General features: G+C 37.8%; 1 protein-coding gene across 2 annotated transcripts in view; it reads right to left on the reverse strand.

The window, feature by feature from the left end:
* The window catches only part of RSF1 (remodeling and spacing factor 1), a 148,945-nt gene that overhangs the window by 95,680 nt on the left and 35,375 nt on the right, over positions 1-17,890 (reverse strand). For both annotated transcript variants that reach the window (XM_027532694.1, XM_027532695.1), the window contains exon 2: positions 5,065-5,156. In XM_027532694.1, the coding sequence (XP_027388495.1) occupies positions 5,065-5,156 (92 nt within the window). The remainder of the gene's footprint in view (positions 1-5,064; positions 5,157-17,890) is intronic.

Here is a 17,890-nt window from a genome sequence, read left to right on the forward strand (position 1 = left end):
CTCCCCAAATTTATCTACAGATTATATACAATCCTATACAAATTCTAACTGGCATTTTTGCAGATGTTGATAAGCTGATCCTCAAACTCGTAAGGAAATGAAAGTGATGAGAATAGCCAAAACAATTTTGTAAAAGATAAACAATTTAAATACTTGCCACAAAGCTATAATAATGAAGATGATATGAGTGTGCTGTGTGCTTAGTCACTCCGTTGTGTTCAATGTTTTGTGACCCCATGGACTGTAGCCGGCCAGGCTCCTCTGTCCATGGGGATTCTCCAGGCAAGAATACTGGAGTGGGTTGCCATGCCCTCCTCCTGGGGATCTTCCCAACCCAGGGTTCGAAGCCAGGTCTCCTGCAAGGCAGGCGGATTCTTTACTGTCTGAGCCACAGTAACCAAGACTATATGGTACTAGCATAAATAACAACATGAAAGTCAACAGAATGAAGACTTCAGAAATAAATTCTCACACTTATGGTCAACTGACTTTCTACAAGGATGTCAAGGCAATCCAGTGAGGGAAAAAATAATGTTTTTGACAAATCATAACAGAACAAACAGATATCTACGTGCAAAAGAATATAGCTGAACTCCTATCTAAGAGTATATTCAAAAATTAAATGGGTTAGATCTAAATTTAAGAGCTAAAAGTATAAAAGCTCTCAAAATATAGGATTAGATTTTCACGACCCTGTGTCGGGCAATGACTTCTTATATATGACACTGAAGCATTAGCCACAAAGGAAAAAAATTGGAGTTAATCTAAATTAAAACTTCCATGCATCAGAAGACATTACATAGAAACTAAAAAGATAACACACATAATTGGGGAAGATATTTGCAAACCATAAATCTGTTAAGTGTCTAGTATGCAGTATATATTAAAAAAAACTCAAAAACAAAGACAGTTAGTTAAAAGACGGACAAGGATATGAACAGACAGTTTTCCAAAGAAGACACACAAGCACATGAGAAAAAGGCTCAACGTTATTTAGACTTTAAGGGAAATGCAAACCAAAACCACAATGAGGTAACACTTCATCTCCAATGGGATGAATAAAATCAATCATTTAATAACAAGTATTGGTAAAGAGGGATGTGGAAAAGATGGAGCCCTTATAGGTTCCTAAGGGAAATGTAAATCATTGGAGCTGTTTTGGAAAAAGTCTGGTAGTTTCTCAAAAAGTTAAAAGAATTACCATATGACCTACCAATTTTACCCTTAGATAAATACTCAAAAAACTGACCACATCTACCAAAACACTTGTTCACAAATGTTCACAGCAGTAATATTTATAATAGCTGAAAGACAGAAACAAGTCAAATATCATAAACCAATAAATGGATAAAATGTAGTATTATCCACATAATAGACTATTAATCAGGCTCGAAAAGGAACAAAGTTCTGATATATGCTACAACATAGATGAGTCTTAAAAACATTCATTATGCTAAGTGAAAGAAGCCAAACACATAAGTTACAAATTGTAATTCTATTTATATGAAACTTCCAGAATATGCAAATCCAAAGAGTCAGAAAAGAGATCAGTGGTTGCTAAGGACTAGGGAAGGAGGAAGTAACTGCAGATGGGTATGAAGGTTTCTTTTTGGGGCAATGAAGAGGTTCTGTTTTGGATAATGGTGATGGTTGCACAACCTTATGAATATACTAAAAAACACTGAACTGTATACTTTCAAAAGGCAAATTTTATGTGAATATATTTCAATTAAAAAACACTCAGAATCTGTGGCTATAATCATAAAACTTAAGGGTTTTAATATCATCTTGTTCTAATTTTCACATTTTATGAAGAAACTAAGATACAACGGGGGCAAAAACAGATCATGCATGGATCCAAAGTTTGTTAACAGCAGAGCTGAGATTAGTACACAAGATATTTCTAAAAAAAAAAAAAAAAAGATATTTCTACTTCAGTTCTTAGAACGTGTAAAAAAAACAAACAAATCTACTGTAACAGACAGGTTTAGATACAACTACACTGCTTTAAAATGTCACATTAAAAATGACTATCCTGAAGGGAACCCTCTTACATTGCTGGTGGGAATGCAAACTAGTACAGCCACTATAGAGAACAGTGTGGAGATTCCTTAAAAAACTGCAAATAGAACTGCCATATGACCCAGCAATCCCACTGCTGGGCATACAGACCAAGGAAACCAGAAGTGAAAGAGACAAGTGTACCCCAATGTGCATTCCAGCACTGTTTACAATAGCCAGGACATGGAAGCAGCCTGGATGTCCATCAGCAGACGAATGGATAAGAAAGTTGTGGTACATATACACAATGGAATATTACTCAGCTATTAAAAAGAACGCATTTGAGTCAGTCCTAATGAGGTGGATAAAATTGGAGCCTATTATACAGAGTGAAGGAGAAGGCAATGGCACCCCACTCCAGTACTCTTGCCTGGCAAATCCCATGGACGGAGGAGCCTGGAAGGCTGCAGTCCATGGCGTCGCTAGGAGTTGGACACGACTGAGCGACTTCACTTTTGCTTTTCACTTTCATGCATTGGAGAAGGAAATGGCAACCCACTCCAGTATTCTAGCCTGGAGAATCCCAGGGACGGGGGAACCTGGTGGGCTGCCGTCTATGGGGTCGCACAGAGTCAGACATGACTGAAGTGACTTAGCATAGCATAGCATAGCATACAGAGTGAAGTAAGTCAGAAAGAAAAACACCAGTACAGTATATTAACACATATATATGGAATTTAGAAAGATGGTAATGACCCTATATGCGAGACAGCAAAAGAGACAGAGATATAAAGAACAGACTTTTGGACTCTGTGGGAGAAGGCAAGCATGGGATGATTTGAGAGAACAGCATTGAAACACGTGTATTACCATATGAAATACATGACCAGTCCAAGTTCAATGCATGAAACAGGGCACTCAAAGCCAGTGCAGTGGAACAACCCAGAGGGATGGGATGGGGAGGGTGGTGGGAGGGGGGTTCTGGATGGGGGGGACCCATGTACACCTGTGGCTGATTCGTGTCAATGTATGGCAAAAACCACCACAATATTACAATTAGCCTCCAATTATAATAAACAAATTAATTTTTAAAAATAAAAAACAAAAAAATGACTATCCTGGGCTTCCTTGGTGGCTCAGTGGTAAAGAATTCACCTGCCAAAGCAGGAGACACAGGTTCAATCCCTGGTCCAGGAAGATCCCACATATCATGGAGCAACTAAGTTCACGAGCCACATCCATGAGCCTGTGCTCCGGAGCCCAGAAACTGCAACTACTGAGCCCACGTGCCCCAAGAGCTGAAGCCGGTGGGTCCCAGAACCTGTGCTCAGCAACAAGAGAGGCCACTGCAATGAGAGAGTAGGCCCCGCTTGCTATAACTAGAGAAAAGCCTGAGCAGCAACGAAGACCTACGAAGTCAAAGTTAAAGTTGCTCAGTCGTGTTCAACTCTTTGCAATCCCGTGGACTACACAGTCCATGGAATTCTCCAAGCCAGAATACTGGAGTGGGTAGCCTTTCCCTTCTCCAGGGGATCTTCCCAACCCAGAGATAGAACTCAGGTCTCCTGCACTGCAGGCAGATTCTTTACCAGCTGAGCCACAAGGGAAGCCCAACAAAGACCTAGCATAGACAATAAATAAAATTACTTTTTAAAAGATTACTGTACTGAAATTCCAGCACCTCTTTTTAAGGTCCAGATCTAGATTCTTAATCCTTAATGAATATTTTGTTAAAGGTAAAACAGCAACTTCACTGGCACCTCCCTTCAACCACTGGCATTTTTTAAGACTTTAAATAGTTAAAAATCTGCTCCTTTACTATTCACAGCTTAATACAGTTCAGAGATATAATTAAATATTAGTTAATCAAGGCTTTTAGAAAATCCCACAGCATCAAACTTTTGAAATGCTAAGCCAACTTTTCAGGGTTTCAAACTTGTACAAAAAATATTGATTCATCTCACAGTGGGCTTTTCAAAAGTTAAGACACTCCTACCACTCACTGAGAGTTGAGGGTCTAGTCTTCCTCTCCCTAAATCTGGGAGAACTGTGACTGCTTTAGCCAACAAAGTACAGTGAAAGTGACCTGAGATTCCCAACCCACAGTGTCACTGAGGTGATTAAAATGATTATTGTTTTATGTCACTTAATTTAGAGTGATGTCCAAATTAAGTGACATAAAACAATATGCAGCAAAGATAACTGGAACAGCAAGTGTGATTTTTATAATAAAAAGCAACTCTTGTTTCTTGATGGTTCTTCTTTTCATAGCACTCTACAATCATATGCAAAAGCAGATATGACAACACATGTATACAAAGACAAATTTTCGTGTTTTGTATACAAGATGTATATACAAAAACAAATTTTCTTGTCAAGACAAGACAATTCCAGTTTTTCAATCCCACCTAAAAATATAATCTTAATATTCTAATATGTTAAGAGTTCAAATACCATACCATCCCCTCCCACACACAAAAATTGTGTGGATCTCAAAGTTTGGATGTAATTCCAGACAATTTTTCCTGAATGGCCTTGCCATTAATAGGGTTTATCCCAAAGCAACTGTTTTCTGATTACCCAGACTGTTCTCATTTACAATAGGTTTGGTCTAATGATAACTTAGAAGTCTTTCACACTGACCCAAGAGTTTTTGAGTCAGTATTACCTTTTAAGTAAAAGACATTTTAACTTTTAGGTAAAAGACAAATTTTGGCTCTGTCTACACATACTATGTGATCTCAAAGAAAAATGACAACTTTATTGGGCCCTGTCCATACCTCAATTAAGTTGATTAGGATGATTTTAAGGATCAACTGAGAGAAAACATGAAGAGTCCTGAGTGCAGTGTTTGGCACAAAAGATATGTAACACCTCTAAAATCTTTAGGACTCTAGACCAGAGCATAGTTGCTACAAAAGTTACAGTAATCATATGGATTTCTGGTTCATATTTTGCAACTTTTAAAAGAACGTTTTAAAAGTAAGAGCACATTATGAAACATAACATCAATTTATGCTAGATAGAATAATATTTCAGAGAAGGTGACTTATAAATGTTTACCTTGATCAAGTATTTTTCCCATCTGTCTGCTGTAACAGATTTGCCAATCTTCCTCATCAACTTCAAATGGAGCTCCACCAATTCTTTAGGTACTTAAAAGGAAGAAAAAATACTGTTAGTCAGCAAAATAAAACATTTCTAATGAGATTATTGAAAAAAAGAACTTTCTCAAAAGATGACTACTTTTTCAAAATAGATGTTGATCTAGTTATCTTTTAGACCTCTGAATCAGAAAAGACTAAACTACGATAAGAAACAACTAAAAACCACTTTGTCAAAGATGGGCAAGAATATTCACGTTTTCTTTCCAAACATCAACAACTGAGAGTGAACTCTACAATTCCCTGGTGGTCCAGTGTCTAAGGCACCACACTTCCACTGCAGCTTGATCCCTGGTTGGGGAACTAAGATCCCACATGCTGCACATAGCCAAAAAAAATAGGGAAAAAAAGTGGGGGGGGGGGGGTGAACTCTAAATGTAGACATTTGGGTGATAATGTATCAACGTAGGGTTCATTCATTTTACCAAATGTACCACGATACTGTGGAATGTGGACAGTGAGAGAGGTTGTATTAATATATTCCTAGGGGAAGAGTGTATATATGACCTCTCTATACTTTATGCTGAATTTCTTTGTGTGAATCTAAAACTGCTCTAAAAAATAAAGTATATTTTTAAAAAATCAAGTAAAAGCAATTAACCATACAGTTAAAATTTCTACTATATGTTTCTCATATTTGGTTTCTTGACTGAGACTGCAAACCAAGACATGGATTCATAGAATTAGAAAAGGATCAATGAATATAAATTCCGATTCATAGATATCTCAGAAATAGAGCCTAATGGTTTTCAAACTATTGCAGAGAACTACCCTTCTAATTTATTCCTTACCTAATGTGCTAAACTCCTCTAGAGCATCCCTATAAATCTTTGCTTGACAAGCTTTAGGGACAGAACTCTTTACTCACAAGAGTTGGACACGACTGAGACTGAACTGAACTAAACTGGAGCTGTCCTGCCACCTCTGGGTATGTCTGTTGGCTTATAGATTGGGGATTAAGATTTATTTGAATTTAACATTTATTTAACCTTAGAAAATTCTAATTATTAGAAAGTTACCCTTACACAAAGCAAAACCTCTGCCTACCTACATCTTCCTCCCCCTGGTTCTTGCTCTTATTCTCTGGTTTCAAAGAAAATATTTTCAACTCCTCTTTTAATGGAACCTTCAAATATTTGAAGATAGCTGTACTTCCCTAAAGTTTTCTCTTTCAACTATGTAAACAACCAGAGTTCCTCCAAATATCCTCTGGGCATGAGCCTGATTATGAGGTATAGATGAATTAATTAGACCTGAGGGAAATAAAAGACACATACATTTAGCATTTCCCAAATACGGCTAGTAACCTAGGAGAAATTACATTTATTCTATCTAAAAAGTTTCCATAATCAAATATATTAGGAAAATGCTGTATCAAAAAATATATACTTATTTTTACTATAGAACTTCCTGAAGCCTTTACTGATTATAGTCTTACATACACAGTCCTATATTCCTATCTTGGATATAGTCTGCAGCATTCTCTAATATATTTGATCATGGACTCTTTTTCTGTGAAACACGTAACACCTTGCAGTATACAAGGGCTCTGAAGTACAGGTTGGAAGGTGATTAATTTTTTTTTCAGTTATTCTTTCAGACTCTTTATTCTCCACTAAAGTCACTTCTAATTTGAAATGACCCTGAAGTATAAAAACATTTTCCCATTCAACAAATGTCTGTGAATCCACCTATATTAGTAAGCAAGAAATAGTAGCTACCTTTAATAAACCTACTTAAGGGAATCTTCTCAGAGGGGTTAACAGTGGGTGAGCTGGAGGTAAGGGGAAGAAACACAGGAGGGATGATTAGAGACAAGTAAACTGACAATCGGCGAAGGCAATGGCACCCCACTCCAGTACTCTTGCCTGGAAAATCCCATGGACGGAGGAGCCTGGTGGGCTACAGTCCATGGGGTCACAAAGAGTAGGACACGACTGAGCGACAACACGTTTAAGACCAGAATGTATGGGACTGAGGGTATAGTGGAGAAAAGGGGGCAAGGACACTGCTTACCGAAGTAACAAGACATAAAAGGCTGAAAAACAAAGTGAGCATGGAACTGGAAGCACCCAGGTAAGGGGCATGATCATGTAGAACCTTGTAAGGCCAGGCTCTAAAGTCTACATTTTATTCAAAAGAATGCTCTATAATTTAAAAAGCTCTCAAAAACTGAACTGCAGGAAAACAGATTGCTTTTATTTGCTTATTTGTTTTAGGAGGTGGTATGCAGCTGCTGCTGCTGCTAAGTCGCTTCAGTCGTGTCCAACTCTATTGCTCTTTACAGCATTGGACTTTACTTCCATCACCAGTCACATCCACAACTGGGTGTTGTTTTTGCTTTGGCGCCGTCTCTTCATTCTTTCTGCAGTTAATTTCTCCACTGATCTCCAGTAGCATATTGGGCACCTACCAACCTGGGGAGTACTCCTTTCAGTGTCCTATCTTTTTGCCTTTTCATACTTTCATGGGGTTCTCCAGGCACGAATACTGAAGTGGTTTGCCATTCTCTTCTCCAGCAGACCACTTTTTGTCAGAACTCTCCACCATCATCTGTCCGTCTTGGGTGGCCCTACACAGCATAGCTCACAGTTTCATTAAGTTAGACAAGTCTGTGGTCCATGTGATCAGATTGGTTGGTTTTCTGTGATTGTGGTTTCTACTTGCTTAGCAACTTTCAAATATGCTGTACAGCATTATTAACTGTAGTCACTATGCTGTATACTACCTTCCCATAACATACTTATTTTGTAACTGTTAAGTTTGTAACTTTTGACTGTCTTCATTCACTGTACACTTTTGGGGGATACTCAGTATTCAAAACATTATCATTTTATCCTTACAGCACATCTCAATTCACACCAGCCACATTTCAAGTGCTCAGGAGCCACACACAACTAGTGCTACTGCACTGGATCACACAGAGCAAGCATATTGAAAATTAAAATTTATAAATTGTAATTTATAATATATAAAATTTATAATTATAAAACCCCATAATTTACTAACAATCTACTTATTTTTTGTGTGGTGATACAGCTGACATATAACATTATATTTAGTTTCAGGTATATAACATTAAGACTTGATATTAAAAATTACTGCAAAATGATCATCACAATAAGTCTATCTAACATCCAATTTACTTATACATTTTGTTGCAAACATAACTGATAGGCTAATAACCTAATGGACACCTGCAGCTCTTAATATCTTGTCTGCTGATAAGAAACAGACAAGAATTCCAACAGAAAAATTAACCAGTATAATAGATAAGTTGAAAATATTACAATTCCCATACTTCACATTCTCTTAAACAGTGCTGTCAATATCTGAACTTTCCAAAACAGTAGTCATTAGCTGCATGTGCCTATTTAGTACTTGATATGTGGTTAATAAAACTAAGGAACTTAATTTTAGTGATTTTTAAATTAATTTAAATAGCCACATGAGGCAAGTGACTAGAGTTTGGTACAGCCATAAATTATCAATCATATTTTTTTAAACATATGATCATTATCTTAACATACACTCTGACAATCTGTAAATTCACTTATTTATCACCTGGAATACTTAATAACTTAATTTTGGGAACATTAGGAATTATTAACTTCTAAGAATTACCTATTAACCAGATTCAAGTCATTCTGAAAACTACAAATTTTGTCCCAATTGAACTAATTCTCCGCCTTTTCACATGATAGATTTGATACATAACCTTTAATGGACCCGTTTCTTTCACAAGGCCGCAGGAAGGTGAAAGATTCTGAAGCAAAAGAAAAGGTCAGGCAATGTGTGAATTCATGGAGGGTCTGCCAAAATGATGCAGGTATGGAAGCAGCAGTAAGTGGCAGAATCCCAGAACATATTACTGATCCACTCCCCAAAGACATGCTATAGCTGACATTTTTCTAAGCACCTTTCCAGCACCAAGCCTTACGAATGCTGCTGCTTCTGTATTTCTAGTTTTATTATTTACACTTCTGGTTTTTTAATGATAGAAATTTACAGCTGTTCTTAATAACTAAATGACATAATTCTTCTCATTTCTCAATGAAGTCTTTCACTTAAACATCCTCCATGCTTATAAACAGAGACACACTTGGAGTCACGAAACACTAGATTTTATGTAGGCCACCGATAAAAGGACATTGATTTCAGATACAGGGATTTAAGTATAAGCTTACAAAAAGCTCTTACTTAATGCCAGGTTCTATAAACTGTGGTGGGGGAGCACAGTTTTAGACATAATGACACTGGTCCCACAGTCCACTTGATCCTTGAAATAACTGTTTTTATATACCAACCTCCAAAGTTTATTTAATCAATCATCCTAAAGTTTTCTGAAGTTTAAAAAGAAAAAAAACTAACGGCTCAAGACTCTGAACTGTAACTCAGGTCACTATCTGAAAAGCTATAGTTTAGAGATGCAAGATGCCAGATTCCAGGTAATATAAATCACTAAGCGATTACCATAATGGGAAAAAAAATCCAAGAATAGTTGTTACGTAGGCAGACAAACCAAGGGGTATCTAATGCTCCATTTACGTTTTGGGTTTCATTGAGAATCATACCACTGATTCAATATAGACAGAGACACACACGAAACATGGCTCAGATTATTCCAGAATAAAAACTGTGAAAACATCTCTGCTACAAAGTAGTCACTCAGTCAGTTCAGTCGCTCAGTCGTGTCCGACTCTTTGCAACCCCGTGGACTGCAGCACACCAGGCTTCCCTGACCATCACCAACTCCTGGAGCTTACTCAAACTCATGTCCATGGAGTCGGTGACGACAAAGTAGTCAGTGTACCTACTACTACAAACATCAGCATGGCTGGAGGTCTGATAACCAGCATTCAGCATTTCTTCCTAAAGAAGGTAGATGTTCATGGAGAGGAAAGGTCTCTAGGTAAGATGAAGTGAGCCACCCTCACATCAGGCCATCTTTAAAGGGTTACTCTTTCCTTATATACACTTAACAAACAGCATCCTTGCCGAGGGAGTCTAAGGTACTTAAGGCAATGGCTTCCAATAACATATGCCTCCAACTCTCTCATCAGATAATACTATTTCCCTTTTCTCTCTAATCAATTAAATAATCACAGGAGGAAGGAGGGGATAGGTAGGGAAGAAAGGCGAGAAAGACTCAAAACAAATTTTAAGAGAAACGGTGATATCAAAGTATTTAAGAAGGAGGAGGGGTTTTCCTTCAATATTTTTTCTTGCAATCTAATAAAAATTTGAAAGACTAATACACCCTTCACCTAAATGCACTAACTGCCAACATTTTAGGAAAACATTTTTACATAGGATAAAACCATCAGTGAAAAGCTGTCTAATTAAGGAAATACCATAAAGAAGCAGCCAATTAAGCCAAGGAAGGGAAGATCACGCCAGGCACATGGAAATGCCTGTAGAGAAGTTCTGTGGCAACTAAAGCCATGCAGTGTGGTAGGAAAGAGAAAACGGTGCACAATGTCACTGAAGAAGTAAGCAAAGGTCATTATCTCAAAAAGCCTTGGGAGCCATGTAGAGTTTTGATTTTGAGTGTAATGAGACATCAAGGGAGGGATTTAGGAAAGCTTCCTCATCTAAGTTTTCTGGCTTTTTAAATATTTATTTATTTGGCTCCACCAGGTCTTAGTTGCGGCAAGTGGGATCTAGCTCCCTGACCAAGGATTGATCCTAGGCCCCCTGCATTGGGAGTCTTAGGCACTGAACCATGAGGCAACTCCCCTGACGTAAGTTTTTAAAAGATTCTTCTATGTCTAGGATCTGCTTCATAATAAGCAACAGAGGACAGAGATATAGATGACACAAAATTACAAAATTTCACTGAACCTTGGTGATGAGCATGTGAAACTTCATTATACAACCTTTCAATTTTGTGTAAGTTTTATATTTTATATTTAAAAAAATACAGGGGCTATGGAGATTATTTTGATTGTTCTGAGGAATGAAACAGAGCTGGGGGGGGTGAGGAGAAGGGGGATACTACTAATTAGGAAGCTAGTGCCATACTCCAGGCAAGAGATAATGATGGCAGGACCACCTTGGTGGTCCAATGGTTAAGACTCCATGCTCCCAATGCAGGGGACCTGGGTTTGATCCCGGGTCAGGGAACTAAATACCACATGCCACAAATAAGATCAAAGATCCTGTGTGCTGCAACCGTCACAGACAAACAAACAAAAAAGACAATGACGGCATGGGCTAAGGTGGTAGCAGAAAAGATGTAGACAAGTACCATCACGGAAAATTGCAAAATCTATAAAATTTCAAAATTTCTAACAAGCACCCTCACCAATCTTAATCTGAGAAAGTGACTATTATTCATCTGTCTTTTATGTAATTCCTATTGATTTGTTCATTTTTAAAAGCAGAAACCACAACTTTTTGTTTGATTGGTCACAATTTAGAAAGGCAACATATACATATAGACATTTAGTAATAAAGTCAAATAAATTTATGTGTACCACCATGTCTTATTTCTGATATTCTTCAACATTTCAAATGTTCAGAAGAAAGAGTTGTTTAGTTGTGTCCGTTTCTTTGTGACCCCATGGACTGCACTCCACCAGGCTCCTCTGTTCATGTGATTCTCCAGACAGGAATACTGGAGTGGGTTGCCATTCTCTTCTCTAGAGGATCTTCCCAACCCAGGGATCGAATCCAGGTCTCCCACATTGTGGGCAAATTCTTTACTGTCTGAGCCACCAGGGAAGTTCACACCATACTTAAAAGCCTGCACTTAATACACCACTAAGTACTCTTTAAAACTGTGCTACATGTATATAATGAAAAGCACTAGAAAGAGTCAAGAGGTGCAAACCTCAATTTTTTTATCCATAAATAGAGTTGTACCAGGTGAACTAAAGACTTCCAGCTCTAATATTCAATGTCCAAATCTAAGTACTGCAGCCTTAGAATAACACAGCAGTAATCATAGGATTTAGCATTTTTGAACTGAAAGTACACTCTCTGATAAACCAGAAAACTTAACAACTAAGATGTGATGGTAACTGCCCAAGATCAAAGAGAGCAGAAGGAAGATCCCAGACCTCTGACCTTCCAATCCAAGCCTCACTGTAACATTTCTTAAAGATCCAAGTAGTATCAAACGGATGGAGGAATGGTTCAGAAGACCTAAGTTATGAATCAAGCACCTTTTTGCACAGCTCAGTATCTGGGTTCTTATCTTGGGTTGCTCCTGACTATGCACTCTGACGCATTACACATTTCTAAAATGTAATTCAGCTAAAAGGTTGCTGTGACAACAGAAAGACTATTACTACTCCTTCCTATCCACTCTTCCGTTTTTCAACAGAACTGTGAACTTCCAGATGTTCAAGCTGGTTTTAGAAAAAGCAGAGGAACCAGAGATCAAATTGCCAACATCCGCTGGATCATGGAAAAAGCAAGAGAGTTCCAGAAAAATATCTATTTCTGCTTTATTGACTATGCCAAAACCTTTGACTGTGTGGATCACAATAAACTGTGGAGAATTCTGAAAGAGATGGGAATACCAGACCACCTGATCTGCTTCTTGAGAAGCCTGTATGCAGGTCAGGAAGCAACAGTTAGAACTGGACATGGAACAACAGACTGGTTCCAAATAGGAAAGGAATATGTCATGGCTGTATATTGTCACCCTGCTTATTTAACTTATATGCAGAATACATCATGAGAAATGCTGGACTGGAAGAAGCACAAGCTGGAATCAAGATTGCTGGGAGAAATATCAATAACCTCAGATATGCAGATGACACCACCCTCATGGCAGAAAGTGAAGAACTAAAGAGCCTCTTGATGAAAGTGAAAGAGGAGAGTGAAAAGGTTGACTTAAAGCTCAACATTCAGAAAACTAAAATCATGGCATCCAGTCCCATCACTTTATGGCAAATAGATGGGGAAACAGTGGAAACAGTGTCAGACTTTATTTTTGGGGGCTCCAAAAATCACTGCAAATGGTGACTGCAGCCATGAAATTAAAAGACGTTTACTCCTTGGAAGGAAAGTTATGACCAACCTAGACAGCATATTAAAAAGCAGAGACATTACTTTGCTGACAAAGGTCTGTTTAGTCAAGGCTATGGTTTTTCCAGTTGTGATGTATGGATGTGAAAGTTGGACTCTAAAGAAAGCTAAGCGCCGAAGAATTGATACTTTTGAACTGTGGTGTTGGAGAAGACTCTTGAGAGTCCCTTGGACTACAAGGAGATCCAACCAGTCCCTTCTAAAGGAGATCAGTTCTAGGTGTTCATTGGAAGGACTGATGTGGAAGCTGAAACTCCAATACTGCGGCCACCTTATGAGAAGAGCTGACTCATCTGAAAAGACCCTGATGCTGGGAAAGATTGAGGGCAGGAGGAGAAGGGGACGACAGAGGATGAGATGGTTGGATGGCATCACCGACTCAATGGACATGAGTTTGGGTAGACTCCAGAAGTTGGTGATGGACAGGGAGGCCTGGCGTGCTGCAGTTCATGGGGTCGCAAAGAGTTGGACACTGAGCAACTGAACTGAACTGACTGAGATATAATTTATATACCATACAGTTCATCCTTTTAAAGTGCACAAAAATCAATGGGTCTTGGGGTGTTACACGATCGATGTTTAAAACAAACAACATAAAATTATTATCTTAACCATTTTAAGTGTGCATTTCAGTGCCATTAATTATATTCACAATGTTGTGCATCCAAGACTGTTGTTGCTACTTTCCTATCCATTTTTACAGTTAAAACTTTTGAGGACTTTCCATGGTGGTGCAGTGGATAGGAATCCACCTGCCAATGCAAGGGACATGAGTTCAATCCCTGGTCCAGGAAGATTCCACATGCCACAGAACAACTAAGCCCATGTGCTGCAACTACTGAACCCAACACACTAGAGCCTGTGCTCCATAACAAAAGAAGCCACTGCAATCAGAAGCCCATGTACTGCAATGAAGAGTAGCCCCAGCTCACTGTAACTACAGAAAGCCTCAGAAAAGCAAGGAGGACACAGGGCTGCCAAAAACAAATGAGTAAGAATTTATTTAAAACAAACAAAAACTTTTGAAACAATCACTTCACTTCCAAATTGCTTTCTGGAAAATTTACAATTATAAAAAGCAAAGTTCACTACAGTTTATATTCTCAATGGGAGCAATACTGCAACCAAGGAGGCAAAAACTGGTCCTGGAGGAGGGTAAAAAATCTCAGATAATGGTTTATGGTTCTCCACAACTTAACCCTATGAGACAAAATCTTACTCCTTAGCATTTAATTTCTCTTGCTAGGGAGAAATTAATTTTAAACTTTTCTCTTTAGAAATGTGATCATGGGAAAAAAGGTTGAGAAACACTGTGCTTTAGAATTCAAAAGCAAGCATTGTTACTCAAAATGAAAACACCACCTTCAGACAATGCTCAACCTGCAAAATAGGTAGTATCCACTGAAACCAAAGCCAAATTATAAACTGCTTTGCTAACCCACAAGATCTGATTTCATCTATAATGTTAAACAAAATAATGGGGAAAATTACATTACAGTTTTAATATTTATTATAAATAAAGCAAAAAAATCAAGCACACTAGCTAAAAAATTATTTTCATTTATCCCAAATTTTGATAATTCAGAGAGACTAAAAACTAAGCATAAACAGGAAAAGAATAGAAAGAAAATAAAGGCAGACTTTTTGATGTCATATAGTCTTTATTTATTTAACTAAAAAATACCTATACAGTGATTTCCTAACACCAGATCTCTACAGAATACCAAATTTCTATCCACATCATGTATGTTTCATAGAATTTAAAAACTTAAATGCACACTAAAAGATGCCTTTATGATTCAATACCATGGTTTTAGGTGTTAGGAAATCAGTTTGATGTTTCTTTTAAAGACAGTTCTGCAGATATGAACTTAAAAGAATTCTGTTCCATTATGAAATTTATGTTATCTTCATTCCTACCTAACAAGTGATCAATTTATACTTTCTTTCAATCAACATTCATTCGACAAGCAGAAGTAACTATATAAGTAACATACTATGTCATCTTACAGATCTATGTCATCTTGGCAGAAAGCATAACAAAATGAATTCACTGTAACTTCTACAATAATCTCAATAAATGAGAAGATGTATATGAAAACTTTATAAGCCATAAAGCAATATACAAACCAAAGTTACTGTTATTCACCACCAGATGGTGATCATGTCTTATTTAAAGCAAATGCTGACACCTTATTTGGGGGCCAGCCAGCTGACTACTAAAAATTATTTATAACTAAACCAGGTTGTCTAAATAAAATGCTGGTGATTTAAGTATGTTCCACTGAAACATCAGCAAAACACAACCCATAAAAAACAGGTTCTGCCTAAAGATTTCTAAAGGCACTGATCCGTTCTTATTAACATTTGATAGTTACAATTGGAAAAAGACAACAGGGCATGTTTTCTGACAGTCTTACATGGGTTATTTAACCATTCAGACAATCCTGATTCACCCCAATGTGTTATTTTAAAGCAAATTCCAGGTATGATTTCATCCACAAATATCTCACCGTATATCTCTAAGGGATAAGGACTATTTTCTTACCACTTAAAACATGGAAATTCTGTGACATTAAAGAATTAATAGTTTTTTTTAATCTTTAAAAAAATCTTCAATTAACCAAGAAATAAAATTGTATTTTATTGTTACCTCTGTAGCAGATGCTGGCAGCACCTCACCTTGAACCCCTCACCACTTACATGATTCCAGGACAGGCCAACCTGCAAGCTTGTACAAGTCTTCACATGAGGATTTCTCTCTGACTACAGGGCGGGGAGGTTAAGTGTTCTTGAGAGCATCTCTAAACAAGTAACTGGCAGAAGCTCCTTAACTCCTCTGCTGGGATCAATCTGAGATATGATCTTTTATCTCAACAGAAAAATTTCGTCCCAGTTGCCGATAAAGTAAGTTACTTAAAAACACATTCCATATTGGCTTTTTTCCCCCTTTCCCAGGATCACTCCACTACTCTTCCCCACTGATGCTTCCTGGCATCAATTTCCAAATAAACTACATGCACTCACATTTTTGTCTGCTGCCAGGGAATCCAACACAAGACAACCTCTTAATTTCGAATGAAAGCTATGGACATCCTAAAAAATGTAAACACAAAAATCTATGTAAATATGTTCAGAGTTTAGAAACAACCCAAAAGACATACAAATATCTCAGTTTAAAGAATCCTTCCTTCCTACAGGTTCAGGATAGCTGACATATTAAATGTTTTTGAAAGTGTTCCACTGAGACTGTTCACCTATGTTGAAAAACTAACATCCTCACCTCTTACTCTTCACTGCTGGTGTAGAATTATCATTATCTCAGTATTTAGTTCTTATGTGCACAAAATCTAATCTAACTGAATGAAAGTACAACAGCTGTTGACTTGATTTCTACACTTTAAAAAGAAAAAAAAAGGGAGGGAGGAGGGAGGGGGGTTCAGGATGGGGAACACATGTATACCTGTGGCGGATTCATGTTGATGTATGGCAAAACCAATAAAATATTGTAAAGTAATTAACCTCCAATTAAAATAAATACATTCATATTAAAAAATATATAAATAAAAAGAAAAAAAAGAGTTCCTAGAGTGAATGCTTTACTAAGACTGAGTCCCTTATAGTTACAGTTACAGTGGAGTTGCTTAGTGGTGTCTGACTCTTTGCCATCCCATGGACTGCAACACGCAGGCTTTTCTGTAGATCACCAACTCCCGGAGCTTGATCAAACTCATGTCCATCGAGTTGGTGATGCCATCCAATCACGTCATCCTCTGTCATCCCCTTTTCCTCCTGCCTTCAATCTTGCCCAGCCTCAGGGTCTTTTCCAGTGAGTCAGTTCTACACATCAGGTGGCCAAAGATTTGGAGCTTCAGCTTCAGCATCAGTTGTTCCAAAGAGTATACAAGACTGATTTCCTTTATGATTGACTGGTTTGATCTCATTGCAGTCCAAGGGACACTCAAGAGTCTTCTCCAACACCACAGTTCAAAAGTATCAATTCTTCGGCCATTAGCCTTCTTTATGGTCCAACCCTCACATCCATACATGACTACTGGAAAAACCATAGCTTTGACTAGATGGACCCTTGTCAGCAAAGTCATGTCTCTGCTTTTTAATATGCTGTCTAGGTTGGTCATAACTTTCCTTCCAAGGAATAAGCGTCTTTTAATTTCATGGCTGCAGTCACCATCTGCAGTGATTTTGGAGCCCAAAAAAAATAAAGTCTGACACTGTTTCCATTGTTTCACCATCTATTTGCCATGAAGTGATGGGACTGTTTCTTGATCTTAGTTTCTTGAATGCTGAGCTTTAAGCCAACTTTTCACTCTATTTCACTTTCATCAAGAGGCTCTTTAGTTCTTCTTCACTTTCTGCCGTAAGGGTGGTGTCATCTGCATATCTGAGGTTATTTATATTTCTCCCAGCAATCTTGATACCAGCTTGTACTTCACCCAGCCCAGCATTTCTCATGATGTACTCTGCATATAAGTTAAATAAACAGGGCGACAATATACAGCCTTGTGGTACTCCTTTACCAATTTGGAACCAGTCCATTGTTCCATGTCCGGTTCTAACTATGGCTTCTTGACCTGCATACAGATTTCTCAGGAGGCAGGTCAAGTGGTCAGGTATTCCCATCTCTTTCAGAATTTTCCACAGTTTGTTGTGATCCACACAGTCAA

The sequence above is a fragment of the Bos indicus x Bos taurus genome, chromosome 29, assembly GCF_003369695.1.
Source record: "Bos indicus x Bos taurus breed Angus x Brahman F1 hybrid chromosome 29, Bos_hybrid_MaternalHap_v2.0, whole genome shotgun sequence".
Lineage (NCBI taxonomy): Eukaryota > Metazoa > Chordata > Mammalia > Artiodactyla > Bovidae > Bos > Bos indicus x Bos taurus.